The sequence below is a fragment of the Lissotriton helveticus genome, chromosome 12 (assembly GCF_964261635.1).
Source record: "Lissotriton helveticus chromosome 12, aLisHel1.1, whole genome shotgun sequence".
Taxonomy (NCBI): Eukaryota; Metazoa; Chordata; class Amphibia; order Caudata; family Salamandridae; genus Lissotriton; species Lissotriton helveticus.
Window position 1 is genome coordinate 895,182,480 of NC_136073.1, and position 22,843 is coordinate 895,205,322.

The 22,843-nt window shown below is 58.6% G+C and overlaps 1 protein-coding gene across 1 annotated transcript in view; it reads right to left on the reverse strand.

The window, feature by feature from the left end:
* Positions 1-22,843, reverse strand: part of SAP25 (Sin3A associated protein 25) — a 204,002-nt gene that overhangs the window by 88,671 nt on the left and 92,488 nt on the right. The window contains 1 exon segment of the mRNA XM_078668316.1: positions 22,060-22,175. Coding sequence (XP_078524442.1) covers positions 22,060-22,175 — 116 coding nt within the window.

Here is a 22,843-nt window from a genome sequence, read left to right on the forward strand (position 1 = left end):
TGTCCGAGCCTGCAGCATCTTTCCGAAACCTAAGGTCTCAGTTGGAAAGAACGGGGTCCACGACTTTCTTTTCGCACCCTGCACCCAGCCGCCCCAGTGCCGCTGGTGGTGCAGCTTCTGTGCTGGTCGTTGGCCTCTGCAGTGCTGACCTTAAACCCGTGAGCTTGGCTCCCGCAACCGAGTGGCCTGCTCGTCAGCAGTCCCTAATCGGAGGCCCCCTTAGCCTTATTGCATAACATTGGGCCCATGCACTATGCACCCAGCCGCCCCAGTGCCGCTGGTGGGCAACTTGAGTGCCCATCTAGACCTTGGGAAACTCCCATAGCTTACCCTCGTGGGTCAAGTATTTACCTCCGAAACAGATAACCATTTTTCTCCAATAGGACCCCATTTTATAAGATTTTGGGCCTAAAATTGTTTTAAGTGTGGAACCGCTAATGTATAGAGGAAAGTGAACTTAATTGCAAAGTATAAAAAGCCATACTTATCTTGTATGTAGAGATCCTAAGGTGTGGCATCAAGGCATACCACCCCCAGTACTCAAAGTAATCCAAAGTAACTCAACAGTAATCTGAAAATACTGCTGCATGATACAAACTGCATTTAAAAGTGATACAAAACTATCATTTCAAGCGCAACTGCATTTCCGTAAATGTCTTGCATTTTGAAAGTATATATTACTAACCTGTGCCAAGTCCTGTTTGGTTCTAAAAGAAAGAAATATGCTACTTACCAGTATGCATCTGTTCTTGCTATAGAGGTACATTTATGAATAGATCGCCATCTGGTGTTGGGCTCGGATGATTGCACTTGTTTTTCTCTAGGAGAAGTCTTTTGTAGTCACGAGACCGAACGACTCCTCCCTTGGGTGCTAGTGCGCATGGGCATCGGCTCCATCCTTAGATTGTTTTGCCATAGTAGGGTTAGATGGAGTAGTATGATAGAATACAGAAAGAGATGCCCATGTAAGTGTATCTAAATAAGATAGTGTTGGAACAGACACAGGTTTCCGAGAGGCAGGGAGGGCATGTACCGTCGAATTGGAAAGGGAATACGCGCCGAAATATAACTTTATTCTCGAAGTCGATCCGGAGCGCTTCGATCCTCATCCGAACCCGATGGCGGAAAAAGTGCAATCATCCTAGCCCAACACCAAATGGCGACCTATTTATAAATGTACCATCTGCAGCCCATATGCCTCGAACATATAAGTATATCTTTTTTTATACTTACCTATATGGTCTGGATTATGTCTCTTAGTGTGTGTATCAGTCCTTGATTGAGTGAATATAATAAACGCTCAACACACCCTCTAGATAAGCCTAACTGCTTGCCACGCTACCACAAAGAGAGCTGTTGGTACTTACCTAATTTATCCTCAGCTCTACCTCTAGGGACTCCCTGGACTCTGTGCACACCAAACCTTCATTTGGTACAGTATATACCGAGCCAGATTCCTACAGTTAGCCCCCACTTTTTGCCTGGGTTTGATGTGGTTTCAATTCTAGGGCACAAGGTCCCTGCAAACCAGGTCCACTGTGCCAGTGCTTCTTTCCTAAAACATACCCACACCACAATCTGTTCTTCTGCTCCCTGCAAGCCCCAGAAAATGGTACCCTCAGTGCCTATGGCCTGGGAGTTGAAGTGGGTCCCCTGGGACTCCCTCACTAGGACCATGCTACTGCCCTTGCAGCTTGCATGCCCTTCTGAGGAGAGAAAGGACAAAGTCGACATGGCACCCTACCTGGGTGCCATGCCAGTCAGCACTGTCTGTAGGTATAGGTAAATCACCACTCTAGCAGGTCTCACAGCCGCCGTAAGGTAAGGTGCACTATACCCCAGGTGAGGGCATATCTGCATACGCAGATATGATCCTACAATACTTAAGTCAATTTTTAAATATTGTAAGTGTCAGAGAAGCCATGGGGAGTACATGGGCTGGAAACTCGACAACTCGAGTTCCACAGCACCATGATGGCTTCACTGAACACAGGAGTGTTTGGTACCAAACTACTCCTGGTAATGAATCATCACTGATGCCAGTGTGAGAATTATAACACCATGTACTCAGAGGGCACCTCAGAGGTGCCCCCTGAAAACCTACCAACCCCGATGTGGGTACTGATGCGCGCAAAGATGCCGCCCCCCTGCCAGGATGGGCCAGGGCTCGAAGGGGAAGCTTCAAATGCCTGCCGCGGTTGTAATGCGACTCCCAGCCTCTGCTGTTAGCAGCAGATGGCAGCCCCCGGTTTACACCCCCACTATGGGTGGGAAAAGCAAAAGGAAAACCTAAAAGAATAGGAGGTGTGCCCACCTCTGCCAACTCCACCCCTAAGGTGGGGGAGGCGAGGTGAAGCACATCTTCCAGCCCCCGCCATCTTGAAGATGGGGGACCCTTTCAATCAGCGCTAGGTCTATGCCCCCTCCCACAGGAGGCTGGCATAATAGTGGGTGTAATCACCCCAAGTAAATTGCCCATTGGCCCCACCAGCCACTCCCCTAAAATGCCCCTAAATTTAGTATTTAGGTGGTGCCCCAGACCTAGAAACTAAATCTAAGATGACCTAAGAAGAAAGAAGACATCCCTGCAGAGAAGACTGAAGATGACTGCCTTTGCCCCAGCCCTACTGGTGTGTCTCCAGCTTTGGTGAACCTGCAACCTGTCTTGCAGCCAGCAACCTCTGAAAACCCTGGGAGGACTGCTGCCTTCGAAAAAGACTTTAATCTCCGGGGACACAGACCTGTCCAGAAGAAACTAGCTCCAAAGGCTCAGGAACCAGGCAAATCAACATTTTACTGTGGCACAAACTGGCATTGTGGAACATCTCGTCAAATCACCTACGTGTTGGGCAACTTCTGACCTCAGACACCTGTGCAAAAGTGAGCCTTGGCACGAACAAGGGCCTATCCCTGGAGATCAGACTCGGGCAAGGTCTAAAACAGGAGGGTGGACTCGCACTATTATTGTTCAAACTGTTTATCCAGGACCTGAGCAAATCACTGGATGAGACGCATTCTACCCCCCAAAACTGGGTAAATAACTGTTGACATCGCTACTATATGGAGATGACACAGTGTTGCTGAACTAAACTCTAACTGGCTTGCTAAAGCTGTTGAATGCGCGGGCCCTATAGTGCACACGGAACGGCAAAATAGTGAACTGAGAAAAAAAATAATCAAAATAGTAATTTTTGGAGATGACCACAACAAGGTGGGAAAAGGTACCTGGGAGGCAACTTGGTGGAAAACAGTTCTAGGTACAAATACTTTGGGGTATGCTTAAAGACCGCCACTGCCCCAGACTCCAACACACTACAGCCCGCTTGGCTTCACTCATTACAGCTTTTCAAAAAACTTTTCATATGATCCCCGCACCAACTTGGAAACCAGCTCTGACGGCAATCAAAGCTAAGTTATTCCCAATGTTATCCTATGGGTCAGAAGCCTTCACAGGAAAGTGTGGCTTATTTCTAAAAAACAACTCACAAAGCAAGGCTTTCCGACTTAAAATGTAAATTGATACTTGTATAGCGCACTACTCAACCGCAAGGGTCTCAAGGCTCTTGTACGAATACCGCTGTGGAACCCATCCTGGCTTTCCCTGTGAGGGGTCCACTCCTGGACACCCCCCAAGGTGGAGGCCAGGCATCCTTAGCGTTGTGGGGGCCGTTGTGGAGATTAAGCAAGCTATTGCCCAGAGTCGCAGAGTGTGACTCCATGATTGGAATAGGCTCCGAGGCGAGAATTATCAGGTCCGTGGAATTTTGAGCCCAAGACCCGCCGAGGCGGGGAATTGAACCCTGGTCCCGGGCTAGACCTCTGCACCAGGGTCTGCCGCTCTAACCATTGAGCCAGACTTCGCCACTTAGTAGTGGCGGCCAGCACGGCTCGCGGGTGGCGAGGCGTGAGGGGGTGCAATGTAACTTTAAAAAATAAATAAGCACTTACCTTGCTGCTGGGTCCTGCGTGTCTGCTCCTGCTCTCCTCCATCAGACTCCAGGAAGCACAGCTAGGCTCCCCATACCAATCAGAATGCTGCAATGCAGCACTGCGATTGGTCTGAGCGCCGTGGTTCAACGCTCAGCCAGGGAATGGGGGCCTGGGCATGTTCTCCATACAGGCTGTAATGCAGCCTGCGCTAGGGTGACCAACTGGCATGGGTGCAAATTCAGGATGATGAGTGTAAAAATTCAGGACAAAGGGTCAAAATTCAAAACAAAAACTCAGGACAGGTCGTCAAAATTCAGGACAAAACTTCTGGACAAAATGTACGTTTTACAGACCCATCAGAGGAGGTTGCGCAATAGTATGCAAGTAAGTAAATAGACAACCATTTAAGCACTAGTCAAAATAAGTTTATATTAGGTTGAAATAATCGCGTACTTCATGGTTTTTCAGTTTGCACGCAGCTTTGATCAACTGTGCAGGTCTTTTTGGGGAATTTTATATGATAATAATTTATATATATGGTTACAGCACTGGGTTGTCCAGTCTGATATTTTGTTTACTATTCATGGTCCTGAGCAGGCACGTTTGGTGAGAGACATGGTCGGGAAGATCTGCTTGGATAGCCATTGTGAGAAGTAAAGTGGCAAGCATAAGATGCAGCTAATCCAGATCCAAACACATTCAACCATTTGCAAACCTATCCATCATGTATCCTTCCATCCATCATTTCACTCATCCATCATCCATCCATCCACCCTTTCACCCAATCTATCAGCACACTCATCCATCCACTCTTCCACCCATCCATCCATTCACTCATCCATCCAGCCATTTACCCTTTCACCCATCCAGCCACCCTTTCACTTACTCATCCATCCACACATTCACCCTTTTAGTCATCCACACATCCATCCCCCCTCTCTCTCTCCATCGACCCTTTCACTTAGCCATCCATCCTTCCTTCCTTCTATCCACCCAACCATCCATCTACTCATCCACTCATGAATGCATCCATTGACCCTATCACTCATTCATCCTTTCAATCATCCATCCATCGTTTCTCTCATCCAGCCACCCTTTCACTCCTTCACTCATCTATCTAACCTTTTGCCCATGTACCCTCCCTTTCACTCACTCATCCATCCTTACATACACCCTTTCACACATCTGTCCATCCTTTCACCCTTTCACTTATCAATTCATCAATCCATCCATCCATCATTTCACTCATCCATTCACCCATTCTCTATCATCCATCATCCATCCATTCACCCTTTCAATAATCCAGCCAGCCATCCACCCATCCCTTCACTTACTCTCTCATCCACCTTTTCACATTAATTGTGAGCCGAGCCTTCGTCTGCAGAGCTGCAGACAGAAGAGACCCGTCAGGAACTCACCCCTGGCTGTAATTCCTAAAGCAAAGGGAGGGGTTCCAGCTGCCCCTGCACAGTCAATCTGAAACCTTGGAAGTCATGAGTCATGCATGATGCACAGTGCCATGACGTGACGTGACTGGCATGGTGTTGTTTCCAGGGCTTTAAGTGGGATGACAAAAGGTCTCTTCAAAGGGGGTGTTCGATGTAATTAAGAGCTCCGGCCATCTTGAAGATGGGGAGCCCTGCCCAATCCCAGCTAGGCTCATGCCCCCCTCCCACAGAAGAGGAGCAGGCTAGGGGGTGTACCCACCCCAGGACAGGGACCTATTGGCCCCTGCCCTTGCCCTAACTGTAACACCCCTAAATGTAGTATTTTGGGGCACCCTGAACCTCCTTCCTTAGATCCAGATTACGAAACAAGAAAGAAGAAAGAAGATCAAGGAACACGAAGACCTGCCGTGCAGCAGCTAAAAAGAGGAAGACACCAACTGATTTGGCCCCAGCCCTACCGGCCTGTCGACCCTCGAACCTACTCCTGCTAAACCCCGGCGTCTCCAGTGGTCAGCAACCTCAAAAACCCCGGAGGACCTGACTGCCTTGTGACTCTGACTACCTGGGTCTCCCACGAGCAGTGGTACTGCTCAAAGCAAGTAACAAGCCCTGGCATCAGCCCGGAACTGCAAACTCTGCACCCGCCAAGCCTGGCCTGTGCTGGAGTGAATCAAGACACTGAGGACGTCCCCCCGGCGATTCTGGCCTGGAATCCAGTGCCCAAGGACCCTCGTCGACGACCTCGACGACGCCTGCAGCCTCAAGACAAGAGACCCCTCCAACCGCGACCAGCAGGAGGTAAGATTTCCCAACCTCAAAAGACACCCCTGCACCCGGCGCCCCACGGCCCCCTGTGCCCAACTCCTGGGTGCCTACCTATCCTCCAAAGTCCCAACTCACCCCTCGAAGTGTTGGTCGCACCAGAGGATCCCCCATCCCCGAGCCTGCAGCCTTTGTTCCCTTTTCAAGATCTCCATTGAATAACATTGAGCGCCCGACGGCTCAAAAGCACCCTGCACTCAGCCGCCCGAGTGCCCCTGGCAGGGCAACCTGTACCCCATTCTACTTCCCCATTTGCCCTGAGCAAGTGACCAGGAGCCCAGCTCCCACAGCCGCGTGGCCTGCTAGCCAGCAGCCACCAATCGAAGGTCCCCTGCCTCTCATTGGATAACATTGGGCCTACCTACCTCTGCACCCGGCCGCCCCTGCGCCGCTGGGACTGAACTAACTGTACCTACCTGACCCTGGGGGACCCCTGAGTCTAAGCCCAGAACCTTAACTTCACCAGTCGAGTACTCACCTGAAAACCGATGACTCACTCTCCTGCCATTGGATAACATAGACTGGTCTGACTCGAAAAACCTTCTAAGTGTGAAGTTTTGAAACTCTAAAATATTCATCTAAAATCAGCCAAATACCCTGGGGTGTGAATGGCCCTGGATGGGGGGTGAACCCTGGGGTGTGAATGGCCCTGGATGGGGGGTGAACCCTGGGGTGTGAATGGCCCCGGAGGAGTGGGTGAACCCTGGGGTGTGACTGGCCCTGGAGGGGGGGGGTGAACCCTGGGGTGTGAATGGCCCCGGAGGGGTGGGTGAACCCTGGGGTGTGAATGGCCCTGGAGGGGTGGGTGAACCCTGGGGTGTGAATGGCCCGGAAGGGGGGTGGGGGTGAACCCTGGGGTGTGAATGGCCCCGGAGGGGTGGGTGAACCCTGGGGTGTGAATGGCCCCGGAGGGGTGGGTGAACCCTGGGGTGTGAATGGCAGCAACCTACCCAGGATGACTCGCACACTGTGCCCAGCCTGACGAGCTGGACGTAGAACCTCTTACCAACATCTGGACGAAGAACCTCTTACCAACATCTGGACGAAGAACCTCTTACCAACATCTGGACGTAGAACCTCTTACCAACATCTGGACGTAGAACCTCTTACCAACATCTGGACGAAGAACCTCTTACCAACATCTGGATGAAGAACCTCTTACCAACATCTGGACGTAGAACCTCTTACCAACATCTGGACGAAGAACCTCTTACCAACATCTGGACGAAGAACCTCTTACCAACATCTGGACGTAGAACCTCTTACCAACATCTGGACGAAGAACCTCTTACCAACATCTGGACGAAGAACCTCTTACCAACATCTGGACGAAGAACCTCTTACCAACATCTGGACGTAGAACCTCTTACCAACATCTGGACGAAGAACCTCTTACCAACATCTGGACATCTGGACGAAGAACCTCTTACCAACATCTGGACGTAGAACCTCTTACCAACATCTGGACGAAGAACCTCTTACCAACATCTGGACGAAGAACCTCTTACCAACATCTGGACGAAGAACCTCTTACCAACATCTGGACGTAGAACCTCTTACCAACATCTGGACGAAGAACCTCTTACCAACATCTGGACGTAGAACCTCTTACCAACATCTGGACGAAGAACCTCTTACCAACATCTGGACGTAGAACCTCTTACCAACATCTGGACATAGAACCTCTTACCAACATCTGGACGAAGAACCTCTTACCAATATCTGGACGAAGAACCTCTTACCAACATCTGGACGTAGAACCTCACATCTGTCCAGCCTACGGACCCGGACACGCCCTCTAGTGTGCTCACAAGACCCGAGCCCAGCATGGCCCCCGTGAGATCTCCTCATACTGGGACCCAACATACTCTGACACCCACGCCCGACCGTTCATGAAAAGATCACCGGTGGCACTTTACATCACTCGGCACTTCACCCGGAGGCCGCAGCATCACCGGAGGACGCGGCCACAGCCCCATGGCACCGGCGCCGCCGATCTTTTAAAAGAAAAACTACCGACAGTCCATCCATTCTGCCACACCCTGCCCGGAGCGCGGACACGCGTGAACACATACATGTCCTTCTTCATGCCTCCACATCTCCCTCTGCCTCTTCTGGAACCTTCGCGCGCGTGGCCCGGACGTCTTTTCGACGGTGAACTGCTTTCCTCCCGCCTCCTGCCCATGCACTTTTTTGGCCCCTTAATGGTGCACTGTGCCGGTCTGACCCCGGGTGCTCGCTCCGTCGTGTCACCAGTCACCTTGAGGTTCACTGTGCAAAGCGTCTTCACACGCTCCCTCTGCACAGCGCATTGAAGCCCGGAGGAGTGGAAACAGCGCTTTATGATACAAGAATAACAACGCGGTACACCTTAACAGGGACACCTCAAGGATCTGTGACCTCTTCAGCTCTGTGCACGAGACACTCTCAGGCTCGCTGGAGCCAGCCTCAGACCCACATGACCCCCCCCCCCCCAACTATCTTTATTTTATTTTTAAAGTATTGTATAGCGCTAGCTAGACCCGGCATCGCGCCCCTTGCTAGACACATGAAACGAGGGGTCATTTAGAATCTGAATGAAGACCCCCCGAGTCTGCAGACTGAGTGAGACCCCCAGACCGGCTCCGGTGTGTCTGCTCAGGTGTGAATGGCCCCGGAGGGGGGGGGGGGTGAACACTGGGGTGTGAACGGCGCAGGGGGTGAATGGGCCTGGAGTCCAGGTGGGGGAGGGGAGGCGCTATGCCGGTTGTGCTGGTGCCTGAAAGACCTTCACACGCTGCCAACAACACTGAAGGGTGAAAGAAGACATTAAAACATGCAGCTGCCTTCCCCGTCACACCCTGCTGCGGCAGGAAAGATATCTGCCCCCATCCACTGGTACCCACCCCCAGGGACCCCTTACCCCTTCTGTCCCACACTGGCACCCCCTCTTCAGGTCTCCCTTGCCCCTCTTCAGGTCTCCCTTGCCCCTCTGTCCTTCCCTGGCACCCCCTCTTCAGGTCTCCCTTGCCCCTCTGTCCTTCCCTGGCACCCCCTCTTCAGGTCTCCCTTGCCTCTCTGTCCCTGACTGGCACCCCCTCTTCAGGTCTCCCTTGCCCCTCTGTCCTTCCCTGGCACCCCCTCTTCAGGTCTCCCTTGCCCCTCTGTCCTTCCCTGGCACCCCCTCTTCAGGTCTCCCTTGCCCCTCTGTCCTTCCCTGGCACCCCCTCTTCAGGTCTCCCTTGCCCCTCTGTCCTTCCCTGGCACCCCCTCTTCAGGTCTCCCTTGCACCTCTGTCCTTCCCTGGCACCCCCTCTTCAGGTCTCCCTTGCACCTCTGTCCTTCCCTGGCACCCCCTCTTCAGGTCTCCCTTGCCCCTCTGTCCTTCCCTGGCACCCCCTCTTCAGGTCTCCCTTGCCCCTCTGTCCTTCCCTGGCACCCCCTCTTCAGGTCTCCCTTGCCCCTCTGTCCTTCCCTGGCACCCCCTCTTCAGGTCTCCCTTGCCCCTCTGTCCTTCCCTGGCACCCCCTCTTCAGGTCTTCCTTGCCCCTCTGTCCTTCCCTGGCACCCCCTCTTCAGGTCTCCCCTGCCCCTCTGTCCTTCCCTCGCACCCCCTCTTCAGGTCTCCCTTGCCCCTCTGTCCTTCCCTGGCACCCCCTCTTCAGGTCTTCCTTGCCCCTCTGTCCTTCCCTGGCACCCCCTCTTCAGGTCTCCCTTGCCCCTCTGTCCTTTCCTGGCACCCCCTCTTCAGGTCTCCCCTGCCCCTCTGTCCTTCCCTCGCACCCCCTCTTCAGGTCTCCCTTGCCCCTCTGTCCTTCCCTGGCACCCCCTCTTCAGGTCTCCCTTGCCCCTCTGTCCTTCCCTCGCACCCCCTCTTCAGGTCTCCCTTGCCCTCTGTCCTTTCCTGGCACCCCCCCTTCGGGTCTTTCTTGCCCCTCTGTCCTTTCCTGGCACCCCCTCTTCAGGTCTCCCTTGCCCCTCTGTCCTTTTCTGGCACCCCCTCTTCAGGTCTCCCTTGCCCCTCTGTCCTTCCCTGGCACCCCCTCTTCAGGTCTCCCTTGCCCTCTGTCCTTTCCTGGCACCCCCCCTTCGGGTCTTTCTTGCCCCTCTGTCCTTTCCTGGCACCCCCTCTTCAGGTCTCCTTGCCCCTCTGTCCTTCCCTGGCACCCCCTCTTCAGGTCTCCTTGCCCCTCTGTCCTTTCCTGGCACCCCCTCTTCAGGTCTCGCTTGCCCCTCTGTCCTTCCCTGGCACCCCCTCTTCAGGTCTCCCTTGCCCCTCTGTCCTTCCCTGGCACCCCCTCTTCAGGTCTCCCTTACCTCTCTGTCCTTCCCTGGCACCCCCTCTTCAGGTCTCCCTTACCTCTCTGTCCTTCCCTGGCACCCCCTCTTCAGGTCTCCATTGCCCCTCTGTCCTTTCCTGGAACCCCCTCTTCAGGTCTCCCATGCCCCTCTGTCCTTCCCTGGCACCCCCTCTTCAGGTCTCCCGTGCCCCTCTGTCCTTCCCTGGCACCCCCTCTTCAGGTCTCACTTGCCCCTCTGTCCTTCCCTGGCACCCCCTCTTCAGGTCTCCCTTGCCCCTCTGTCCTTCCCTGGCACCCCCTCTTCAGGTCTCCCTTGCCCCTCTGTCCTTCCCTGGCACCCCCTCTTCAGGTCTCCCTTACCCCTCTGTCCTTCCCTGGCACCCCCTCTTCAGGTCTCCCTTGCCCCCCTGTCCTTTCCTGGAACCCCCTCTTCAGGTCTCCCTTGCCCCTCTGTCCATCCCTGGCACCCCCTCTTCAGGTCTCCCTTGCCCCTCTGTCCTTCCCTGGCACCCCCACTTCAGGTCTGCCTTGCCCCTCTGTCCTTCCCTGGCACCCCCTGTTCAGGTCTCCCTTGCCCCTCTGTCCTTCCCTCGCACCCCCTCTTCAGGTCTCCCTTGCCCCTCTGTCCTTCCCTGGCACCCCCTCTTCAGGTCTCCTTTGCCCCTCTGTGTTTCCCTTGCACCCCCTCTTCAAGTCTCCCTTGCCCCTCTGTCCTTCCCTGGCACCCCCTCTTCAAGTCTCCCTTGCCCCTCTGTCCGTCCCTGGCACCCCCTCTTCAGGTCTCCCTTGCCCCTCTGTCCTTCCCTGGCACCCCCTGTTCAGGTCTCCCTTGCCCCTCTGTCCTTTCCTGGCACCCCCTCTTCAGGTCTCCCCTGCCCCTCTGTCCTTCCCTGGCACCCCCTCTTCAGGTCTCCTTTGCCCCTCTGTCCTTCCCTGGCACCCCCTCTTCAGGTCTCCCTTGCCCCTCTGTCCTTTCCTGGCACCCCCTCTTCAGGTCTCCCCTGCCCCTCTGTCCTTCCCTGGCACCCCCTCTTCAGGTCTCCCCTGCCCCTCTGTCCTTCCCTGGCACCCCCTATTCAGGTCTCCCTTGCCCCTCTGTCCTTCCCTGGCACCCCCTATTCAGGTCTCCCCTGCCCCTCTGTCCTTCCCTGGCACCCCCTCTTCAGGTCTCCCTTGCCTCATGTCCTTCCCTGGCACCCCCTCTTCAGGTCTCCCTTGCCCCTCTGTCCTTCTCTGGCACCCCCTCTTCAGGTCTCCCTTGCCTCATGTCCTTCCCTGGCACCCCCTCTTCAGGTCTCCCTTGCCCCTCTGTCCTTCCCTGGCACCCCCTCTTCAGGTCTCCCTTGCCCCTCTGTCCTTCCCTGGCACCCCCTCTTCAGGTCTCCCTTGCCTCATGTCCTTCCCTCGCACCCCCTCTTCGGGTCTCCCTTGCCCCTCTGTCCTTCCCTGGCACCCCCTCTTCAGGTCTCCCCTGCCCCTCTGTCCTTCCCTGGCACCCCCTCTTCAGGTCTCCCTTGCCTCATGTCCTTCCCTCGCACCCCCTCTTCAGGTCTCCCCTGCCCCTCTGTCCTTCCCTGGCACCCCCTCTTGAGGTCTCCCTTGCCTCCTGTCCTTCCCTGGCACCCCCTCTTCAGGTCTCCCCTGCCCCTCTGTCCTTCCCTGGCACCCCCTCTTCGGGTCTCCCTTGCCCCTCTGTCCTTCCCTGGCACCCCCTCTTCAGGTCTCCCTTGCCCCTCTGTCCTTCCCTCGCACCCCCTCTTCAGGTCTCCCTTGCCCCTCTGTCCGTCCCTGGCACCCCCTCTTCAGGTCTCCCTTGCCCCTCTGTCCTTCCCTGGCACCCCCTCTTCAGGTCTCCCTTGCCCCTCTGTCCTTCCCTGGCACCCCCTCTTCGGGTCTCCCTTGCCCCTCTGTCCTTCCCTGGCACCCCCTCTTCAGGTCTCCCTTGCCCCTCTGTCCTTCCCTGGCACCCCCTCTTCAGGTCTCCCTTGCCCCTCTGTCCTTCCCTGGCACCCCCACTTCAGGTCTCCCTTGCCCCTCTGTCCTTCCCTGGCACCCCCCTCTTCAGGTCTCCTTTGCCCCTCTGTCCTTCCCTGGCACCCCCTCTTCAGGTCTCCCTTGCCCCTCTGTCCTTCCCTGGCACCCCCTCTTCAGGTCTCCCTTGCCCCTCTGTCCTTCCCTGGCACCCCCTCTTCAGGTCTCCCTTGCCCCTCTGTCCTTCCCTGGCACCCCCTTCAGGTCCCTCTTTCCCCTCTGTCCTTTCCTGGCACCCCCTCTTCAGGTCTCCCTTGCCCCTCTGTCCTTCCCTCGCACCCCCTCTTCAGGTCTCCCTTGCCCCTCTGTCCTTCCCTGGCACCCCCTCTCCAGGTCTCCCTTGCCCGTCTGTCCTTCCCTGGCACCCCCTCTTCAGGTCTCCCTTGCCCGTCTGTCCTTCCCTGGCACCCCCTCTTCAGGTCTCCCTTGCCCCTCTGTCCTTCCCTGGCACCCCCTCTTCAGGTCTCCCTTGCCCGTCTGTCCTTCCCTGGCACCCCCTCTTCAGGTCTCCCCTGCCCCTCTGTCCTTTCCTGGCACCCCCTCTTCAGGTCTCCCCTGCCCCTCTGTCCTTCCCTGGCACCCCCTGTTCAGGTCTCCTTTGCCCCTCTGTGTTTCCCTCGCACCCCCTCTTCAAGTCTCCCTTGCCCCTCTGTCCTTCCCTGGCACCCCCTGTTCAGGTCTCCTTTGCCCCTCTGTGTTTCCCTCGCACCCCCTCTTCAAGTCTCCCTTGCCCCTCTGTCCTTCCCTGGCACCCCCTCTTCAAGTCTCCCTTGCCCCTCTGTCCTTCCCTGGCACCCCCTGTTCAGGTCTCCCTTGCCCCTCTGTCCTTTCCTGGCACCCCCTCTTCAGGTCTCCCCTGCCCCTCTGTCCTTCCCTGGCACCCCCTCTTCAGGTCTCCTTTGCCCCTCTGTCCTTCCCTGGCACCCCCTCTTCAGGTCTCCCTTGCCCCTCTGTCCTTTCCTGGCACCCCCTCTTCAGGTCTCCCCTGCCCCTCTGTCCTTCCCTGGCACCCCCTCTTCAGGTCTCCCCTGCCCCTCTGTCCTTCCCTGGCACCCCCTCTTCAGGTCTCCCTTGCCTCATGTCCTTCCCTGGCACCCCCTCTTCAGGTCTCCCTTGCCCCTCTGTCCTTCCCTGGCACCCCCTCTTCAGGTCTCCCTTGCCCCTCTGTCCTTTCCTGGCACCCCCTCTTCAGGTCTCCCCTGCCCCTCTGTCCTTCCCTGGCACCCCCTCTTCAGGTCTCCCTTGCCTCATGTCCTTCCCTCGCACCCCCTCTTCAGGTCTCCCTTGCCCCTCTGTCCTTCCCTGGCACCCCCTCTTCAGGTCTCCCTTGCCCCTCTGTCCTTCCCTCGCACCCCCTCTTCAGGTCTCCCTTGCCCCTCTGTCCTTCCCTGGCACCCCCTCTTCAGGTCTCCCTTGCCCCTCTGTCCTTCCCTGGCACCCCCTCTTCAGGTCTCCCTTGCCCCTCTGTCCTTCCCTGGCACCCCCTCTTCAGGTCTCCCTTGCCCCTCTGTCCTTCCCTGGCACCCCCTCTTCAGGTCTCCCTTGCCCCTCTGTCCTTCCCTGGCACCCCCTCTTCAGGTCTCCTTTGCCCCTCTGTCCTTCCCTGGCACCCCCTCTTCAGGTCTCCCTTGCCCCCTGTCCTTCCCTGGCACCCCCTCTTCAGGTCTCCCTTGCCCCTCTGTCCTTCCCTGGCACCCCCTCTTCAGGTCTCCCTTGCCCCTCTGTCCTTCCCTGGCACCCCCTCTTCAGGTCTCCCTTGCCCCTCTGTCCTTCCCTGGCACCCCCTCTTCAGGTCTCCCTTGCCCCTCTGTCCTTCCCTCGCACCCCCTCATCAGTTCTCCCTTGCCCCTCTGTCCTTCCCTGGCACCCCCTCATCGGGTCTCCCTTGCCCCTCTGTCCTTCCCTGGCACCCCCTCTTCGGGTCTCCCTTGCCCCTCTGTCCTTCCCTGGCACCCCCTCTTCAGGTCTCCCTTGCCCCTCTGTCCTTCCCTCGCACCCCCTATTCAGGTCTCCCTTGCCCCTCTGTCCTTCCCTGGCACCCCCTCTTCAGGTCTCCCTTGCCCCTCTGTCCTTCCCTGGCACCCCCTCTTCAGGGTTCCCTTGCCCCTCTGTCCTTCCCTGGCACCCCCTATTCAGGTCTCCCTTGCCCCTCTGTCCTTCCCTGGCACCCCCTATTCAGGTCTCCCTTGCCCCTCTGTCCTTCCCAGGCACCCCCTCTTCAGGTCTCCCTTGCCCCTCTGTCCTTCCCTGGCACCCCCTCTTCAGGGTTCCCTTGCCCCTCTGTCCTTCCCTGGCACCCCCTATTCAGGTCTCCCTTGCCCCTCTGTCCTTCCCTGGCACCCCCTCTTCAGGTCGCCTTGCCCCTCTGTCCTTTCCTGGCACCCCCTCTTCAGGTCTCCCTTGCCCCTCTGTCCTTTCCTGGCACCCCCTCTTCAGGTCTCCCTTGCCCCTCTGTCATTCCCTGGCACCCCATCTTCAGGTATCCCTTGCCCCTCTGTCCTTCCCTGGCACCCCCTCTTCAGGTCTCCCTTGCCCCTCTGTCCTTTCCTGGCACCCCCTCTTCAGGTCTCCCTTGCCCCTCTGTCCTTTCCTGGCACCCCCTCTTCAGGTCTCCCTTGCCCCTCTGTCCTTCCCTGGCACCCCCTCTTCAGGTCTACCTTGCCCCTCTGTCTTTCCCTGGCACCCCCTCTTCAGGTCTCCTTTGCCCCTCTGTCCTTCCCTCGCACCCCCTCTTCAGGTCTCCCTTGCCCCTCTGTCCTTCCCTGGCACCCCCTCTTCAGGTCTCTTTTGCCCCTCTGTCCTTCCCTGGCACCCCCTCTTCAGGTCTCCCTTGCCCCTCTGTCCTTCCCTCGCACCCCCTCTTCAGGTCTCCCTTGCCCCTCTGTCCTTCCCTGGCACCCCCTCTTCAGGTCTCCCTTGCCCCTCTGTCCTTCCCTGGCACCCCCTCTTCAGGTCTCCCTTGCCCCTCTGTCCTTCCCTGGCACCCCCTCTTCAGGTCTCCCTTGCCTCATGTCCTTCCCTGGCACCCCCTCTTCAGGTCTCCCTTGCCCCTCTGTCCTTCCCTCGCACCCCCTCTTCAGGTCTCCCTTGCCCCTCTGTCCTTCCCTGGCACCCCCTCTTCAGGTCTCCCTTGCCCCTCTGTCCGTCCCTGGCACCCCCTCTTCAGGTCTCCCTTGCCCCTCTGTCCTTCCCTCGCACCCCCTCTTCAGGTCTCCCTTACCCCTCTGTCCTTCCCTCGCACCCCCTCTTCAGGTCTCCCTTGCCCCTCTGTCCTTCCCTGACACCCCCTCTTCAGGTCTCCCTTGCCCCTCTGTCCTTCCCTGGCACCCCCTCTTCAGGCCTCCCTTGCCTCATGTCCTTCCCTGGCACCCCCTCTTCAGGTCTCCCTGCCCTCTGTCCTTCCCTGGCACCCCCTCTTCAGGTCTCCCTTGCACCTCTGTCCTTCCCTGGCACCCCCTCTTCAGGTCTCCCTTGCCTCCCTGTCCTTCCCTGGCACCCCCTCTTCAGGTCTCCCTTGCACCTCTGTCCTTCCCTGGCACCCCTCTTCAGGTCTCCCTTGCCCCCCTGTCCTTCCCTGGCACCCCCTCTTCAGGTCTCCCTTGCCCTCTGTCCTTCCCTGGCACCCCCTCTTCAGGTCTCCCTTGCCCGTCTGTCCTTCCCTGGCACCCCCTCTTCAGGTCTCCCTTGCCCCTCTGTCCTTTCCTGGCACCCCCTCTTCAGGTCTCCCTTGCCCCTCTGTCCTTCCCTGGCACCCCCTCTTCAGGTCTCCCTTGCCCCTCTGTCCTTCCCTGGCACCCCCTCCTCAGGTCTCCCTTGCCCCTCTGTCCTTCCCTGGCACCCCCTCTTCAGGTCTCCCTTGCCCCTCTGTCCTTCCCTGGCACCCCCTCTTCAGGTCTCCCTTGCCCCTCTGTCCTTCCCTGGCACCCCCATTCAGGTCCCTCTTGCCCCTCTGTCCTTTCCTGGCACCCCCTCTTCAGGTCTCCCTTGCCCCTCTGTCCTTCCCTGGCACCCCCTCTTCAGGTCTCCCTTGCCCCTCTGTCCTTCCCTCGCACCCCCTCTTCAGGTCTCCCTTGCCCCTCTGTCCTTCCTGGCACCCCTCTTCAGGTCTCCCTTGCCCCTCTGTCCTTCCCTGGCACCCCCTCTTCAAGTCTCCCTTGCCCCTCTGTCCTTCCCTGGCACCCCTCTTCAGGTCTCCCTTGCCCCTCTGTCCTTCCCTGGCACCCCCTCTTCAGGTCTCCCTTGCCCCTCTGTCCTTTCCTGGCACCCCCTCTTCAGGTCTCCCTTGCCCCTCTGTCCTTCCCTGGCACCCCTCTTCAGGTCTCCCTTGCCCCTCTGTCCTTCCCTGGCACCCCTCATCAGGTCTCCCTTGCCCCTCTGTCCTTTCCTGGCACCCCCTCTTCAGGTCTCCCTTGCCCCTCTGTCCTTTCCTGGCACCCCCTCTTCAGGTCTCCCTTGCCCCTCTGTCCTTCCCTGGCACCCCCTCTTCAGGTCTCCCTTGCCCCTCTGTCCTTCCCTCGCACCCCCTCTTCAGGTCTCCCTTGCCCCTCTGTCCTTCCTGGCACCCCTCTTCAGGTCTCCCTTGCCCCTCTGTCCTTCCCTGGCACCCCCTCTTCAAGTCTCCCTTGCCCCTCTGTCCTTCCCTGGCACCCCTCTTCAGGTCTCCCTTGCCCCTCTGTCCTTCCCTGGCAGCCCCTCTTCAGGTCTCCCTTGCCCCTCTGTCCTTCCCTGGCACCCCCTCTTCAGGTCTCCCTTGCCCCTCTCTCCTTCCCTGGCACCCCCTCTTCAGGTCTCCTTTGCCCCTCTGTCCTTCCCTGGCACCCCCTCTTCAGGTCTCCCTTGCCCCTCTGTCCTTCCCCGACACCCCCTCTTCAGGTCTCCCTCGCCCCTCTGTCCTTCCCTGGCACCCCCTCTTCAGGTCTCCCTTGCCCCTCTGTCCTTCCCTGGCACCCCCTCTTCAGGTTTCCCTTACCCCTCTGTCCTTCCCTGGCACCCCCTCTTCAGGTCTCCCTTGCCTCATGTCCTTCCCTGGCACCCCCTCTTCAGGTCTCCCTTGCCCCTCTGTCCTTCCCTGGCACCCCCTCTTCAGGTCTCCCTTGCCCCCCTGTCCTTCCCTGGCACCCCCTCTTCAGGTCTCCCTTGCCCCTCTGTCCTTTCCTGGCACCCCCTCTTCAGGTCTCCCTTGCCCCTCTGTCCTTCCCTGGCAACCCCTCTTCAGGTCTCCCTTGCCCCCCTGTCCTTCCCTGGCACCCCCTCTTCAGGTCTCCCTTGCCCCTCTGTCCTTTCCTGGCACCCCCTCTTCAGGTCTCCCTTGCCCCTCTGTCCTTCCCTGGCACCCCCTCTTCAGGTCTCCCTTGCCCCTCTGTCCTTCCCTGGCACCCCCTCTTCAGGTCTCCCTTGCCCCTCTGTCCTTCCCTGGCACCCCCTCTTCAGGTCTCCCTTGCCCCTCTGTCCTTCCCTGGCACCCCCCTTCAGGTCCCTCTTGCCCCTCTGTCCTTTCCTGGCACCCCCTCTTCAGGTCTCCCTTGCCCCTCTGTCCGTCCCTGGCACCCCCTCTTCAGGTCTCCCTTGCCCCTCTGTCCTTCCCTCGCACCCCCTCTTCAGGTCTCCCTTGCCCCTCTGTCCTTCCCTCGCACCCCCTCTTCAGGTCTCCCTTGCCCCTCTGTCCTTCCCTCGCACCCCCTCTTCAGGTCTCCCTTGCCCCTCTGTCCTTCAGTGGCACCCCCTCTTCAGGTCTCCCTTGCCCCTCTGTCCTTCCCTGGCACCCCCTCTTCAGGTCTCCCTTGCCCCTCTGTCCTTCCCTGGCACCCCCTCTTCAGGTCTCCCTTGCCCCTCTGTCCTTCCCTGGCACCCCCTCTTCAGGTCTCCCTTGCCCCTCTGTCCTTCCCTGGCACCCCCTCTTCAGGTCTCCCTTGCCTCATGTCCTTCCCTGGCACCCCCTCATCAGGTCTCCCTTGCCCCTCTGTCCTTCCCTGGCACCCCCTCTTCAGGTCTCCCTTGCCCCTCTGTCCTTCCCTGGCACCCCCTCTTCGGGTCTCCCTTGCCCCTCTGTCCTTCCCTGGCACCCCCTCTTCAGGTCTCCCTTGCCCCTCTGTCCTTTCCTGGCACCCCCTCTTCAGGTCTCCCTTGCCCCTCTGTCCTTTTCTGGCACCCCCTCTTCAGGTCTCCCTTGCCCCTCTGTCCTTCCCTGGCACCCCCTCTTCAGGTCTCCCTTGCCCCTCTGTCCTTCCCTGGCACCCCCTCTTCAGGTCTCCCTTGCCCCTCTGTCCTTCCCTCGCACCCCCTCTTCAGGTCTCCCTTGCCCCTCTGTCCTTCCCTGGCACCCCCTCTTCAGGTCTCCCTTGCCCCTCTGTCCTTTTCTGGCACCCCCTCTTCAGGTTTCCCTTGCCCCTCTGTCCTTCCCTGGCACCCCCTCTTCAGGTCTTCCTTGCCCCTCTGTCCTTCCCTGGCACCCCCTCTTCAGGTCTCCCTTGCCCCTCTGTCCTTTTTTGGCACCCCCTCTTCAGGTCTCCCTTGCCCCTCTGTCCTTCCCTGGCACCCCCTCTTCAGGTCTTCCTTGCCCCTCTGTCCTTCCCTGGCACCCCCTCTTCAGGTCTCCCTTGCCCCTCTGTCCTTCCCTGGCACCCCCTCTTCAGGTTTCCCTTGCCCCTCTGTCCTTCCCTGGCACCCCCTCTTCAGGTCTCCCTTGCCCTCTGTCCTTACCTCGCACCCCCTCTTCAGGTCTCCCTTGCCCCTCTGTCCTTCCCTGGCACCCCCTCTTCAGGTCTCCCTTGCCCCTCTGTCCTTTTCTGGCACCCCCTCTTCAGGTTTCCCTTGCCCCTCTGTCCTTCCCTGGCACCCCCTCTTCAGGTCTTCCTTGCCCCTCTGTCCTTCCCTGGCACCCCCTCTTCAGGTCTCCCTTGCCCCTCTGTCCTTTTCTGGCACCCCCTCTTCAGGTCTCCCTTGCCCCTCTCTCCTTCCCTGGCACCCCCTCTTCAGGTCTCCTTTGCCCCTCTGTCCTTCCCTGGCACCCCCTCTTCAGGTCTCCCTTGCCCCTCTGTCCTTCCCCGACACCCCCTCTTCAGGTCTCCCTCGCCCCTCTGTCCTTCCCTGGCACCCCCTCTTCAGGTCTCCCTTGCCCCTCTGTCCTTCCCTGGCACCCCCTCTTCAGGTTTCCCTTACCCCTCTGTCCTTCCCTGGCACCCCCTCTTCAGGTCTCCCTTGCCTCATGTCCGTCCCTGGCACCCCCTCTTCAGGTCTCCCTTGCCCCTCTGTCCTTCCCTGGCACCCCCTCTTCAGGTCTCCCTTGCCCCCCTGTCCTTCCCTGGCACCCCCTCTTCAGGTCTCCCTTGCCCCTCTGTCCTTTCCTGGCACCCCCTCTTCAGGTCTCCCTTGCCCCTCTGTCCTTCCCTGGCAACCCCTCTTCAGGTCTCCCTTGCCCCCCTGTCCTTCCCTGGCACCCCCTCTTCAGGTCTCCCTTGCCCCTCTGTCCTTTCCTGGCACCCCCTCTTCAGGTCTCCCTTGCCCCTCTGTCCTTCCCTGGCACCCCCTCTTCAGGTCTCCCTTGCCCCTCTGTCCTTCCCTGGCACCCCCTCTTCAGGTCTCCCTTGCCCCTCTGTCCTTCCCTGGCACCCCCTCTTCAGGTCTCCCTTGCCCCTCTGTCCTTCCCTGGCACCCCCCTTCAGGTCCCTCTTGCCCCTCTGTCCTTTCCTGGCACCCCCTCTTCAGGTCTCCCTTGCCCCTCTGTCCGTCCCTGGCACCCCCTCTTCAGGTCTCCCTTGCCCCTCTGTCCTTCCCTCGCACCCCCTCTTCAGGTCTCCCTTGCCCCTCTGTCCTTCCCTCGCACCCCCTCTTCAGGTCTCCCTTGCCCCTCTGTCCTTCCCTCGCACCCCCTCTTCAGGTCTCCCTTGCCCCTCTGTCCTTCAGTGGCACCCCCTCTTCAGGTCTCCCTTGCCCCTCTGTCCTTCCCTGGCACCCCCTCTTCAGGTCTCCCTTGCCCCTCTGTCCTTCCCTGGCACCCCCTCTTCAGGTCTCCCTTGCCCCTCTGTCCTTCCCTGGCACCCCCTCTTCAGGTCTCCCTTGCCCCTCTGTCCTTCCCTGGCACCCCCTCTTCAGGTCTCCCTTGCCTCATGTCCTTCCCTGGCACCCCCTCATCAGGTCTCCCTTGCCCCTCTGTCCTTCCCTGGCACCCCCTCTTCAGGTCTCCCTTGCCCCTCTGTCCTTCCCTGGCACCCCCTCTTCGGGTCTCCCTTGCCCCTCTGTCCTTCCCTGGCACCCCCTCTTCAGGTCTCCCTTGCCCCTCTGTCCTTTCCTGGCACCCCCTCTTCAGGTCTCCCTTGCCCCTCTGTCCTTTTCTGGCACCCCCTCTTCAGGTCTCCCTTGCCCCTCTGTCCTTCCCTGGCACCCCCTCTTCAGGTCTCCCTTGCCCCTCTGTCCTTCCCTGGCACCCCCTCTTCAGGTCTCCCTTGCCCCTCTGTCCTTCCCTCGCACCCCCTCTTCAGGTCTCCCTTGCCCCTCTGTCCTTCCCTGGCACCCCCTCTTCAGGTCTCCCTTGCCCCTCTGTCCTTTTCTGGCACCCCCTCTTCAGGTTTCCCTTGCCCCTCTGTCCTTCCCTGGCACCCCCTCTTCAGGTCTTCCTTGCCCCTCTGTCCTTCCCTGGCACCCCCTCTTCAGGTCTCCCTTGCCCCTCTGTCCTTTTTTGGCACCCCCTCTTCAGGTCTCCCTTGCCCCTCTGTCCTTCCCTGGCACCCCCTCTTCAGGTCTTCCTTGCCCCTCTGTCCTTCCCTGGCACCCCCTCTTCAGGTCTCCCTTGCCCCTCTGTCCTTCCCTGGCACCCCCTCTTCAGGTTTCCCTTGCCCCTCTGTCCTTCCCTGGCACCCCCTCTTCAGGTCTCCCTTGCCCTCTGTCCTTTCCTGGCACCCCCCCTTCGGGTCTTTCTTGCCCCTCTGTCCTTCCCTCGCACCCCCTCTTCAGGTCTCCCTTGCCCCTCTGTCCTTCCCTGGCACCCCCTCTTCAGGTCTCCCTTGCCCCTCTGTCCTTCCCTGGCACCCCTCTTCAGGTCTCGCTTGCCCCTCTGTCCTTCCCTGGCACCCCCTCTTCAGGCCTCCCTTGCCCCTCTTCAGGTCTCCCTTGCCCCCCTGTCCTTCCCTGGCACCCCCTCTTCAGGTCTCCCTTGCCCCTCTGTCCGTCCCTGGCACCCCCTCTTCAGGTCTCCCTTGCCCCTCTGTCCGTCCCTGGCACCCCCTCTTCAGGTCTCCCTTGCCCCTCTGTCCTTCCCTGGCACCCCCTCTTCAGGTCTCGCTTGCCCCTCTGTCCGTCCCTGGCACCCCCTCTTCAGGTCTCCCTTGCCCCTCTGTCCTTCCCTGGCACCCCCTCTTCAGGCCTCCCTTGCCCCTCTGTCCTTCCCTGGCACCCCCTCTTCAGGCCTCCCTTGCCCCTCTGTCCTTCCCTGGCACCCCCTCTTCAAGACCCCCATACTATCCTTCGTAACATGCACACCACACGCTTTAAAACAAAGTCTGGGCCCACCCCAGTGGGGGTGAGAGGGTCACTGGAGGGCTGCGGGGTCTCACCTGTCGTGGCATCACCTTGCAGGGCTTCCGGGTGCCCCCCCTGGCAGGCTCCGGGGTCCAGGGCATGCGGCAGAAGGTGGGGGGCACGGCGCAGCACGGAATCGCTCTCCCCGGGGCTGTGGAGACACAAGACAAGCCACAGAGATGGGCGTGAGGTGGAGGTGAGAGGGGCACAGATACCATCCTTAATATTAAAAAATACCCACCAACACCAGGAAGCAAGACAGAGCCAGAACTGGAAATAATTCGAGGAATGTATTGACCCCATTGACTCACCGAGGTGGGGGCAGTTTTAGGCGGGAGGCACCTTAAGCCCCCTCACTGGCCCCCCACCTGGAGCAGGGGTGCTGCCTGGCACTATCACGACTTCCATTGGGATACATCACAACAATTCTGTCACGGCTACTGCAGGTTCCAATGATATCAGGATATTGCGTTGGGATATTGGGGCATGTGTATGAAAGGATTTTTTATTCGCAAACGATGCGATTCGCAAAAAACAGCGTTTGCGGGAAAAAAACCGCAAAACGCGATGTATGAGACATTTTCTCATCGCATTTTTAAGGAATCGCTAACTTTGCGATTCTCAATTTTGCGTAAGCATTTAAGGAATCGCAAATTGCAATTCCTTAAATGCTATGTAACAAGCACCCAATTTGTGCGATTTCTCCTTAAGGAATCGCAAATTACCACCAACTTCAAGTTGGTGGTAATTTGCGATTCCTTTCACAAATGCACATTTTGGCATTTTTCAAGGAGCCATGTGGCGCACATACATGCCCTT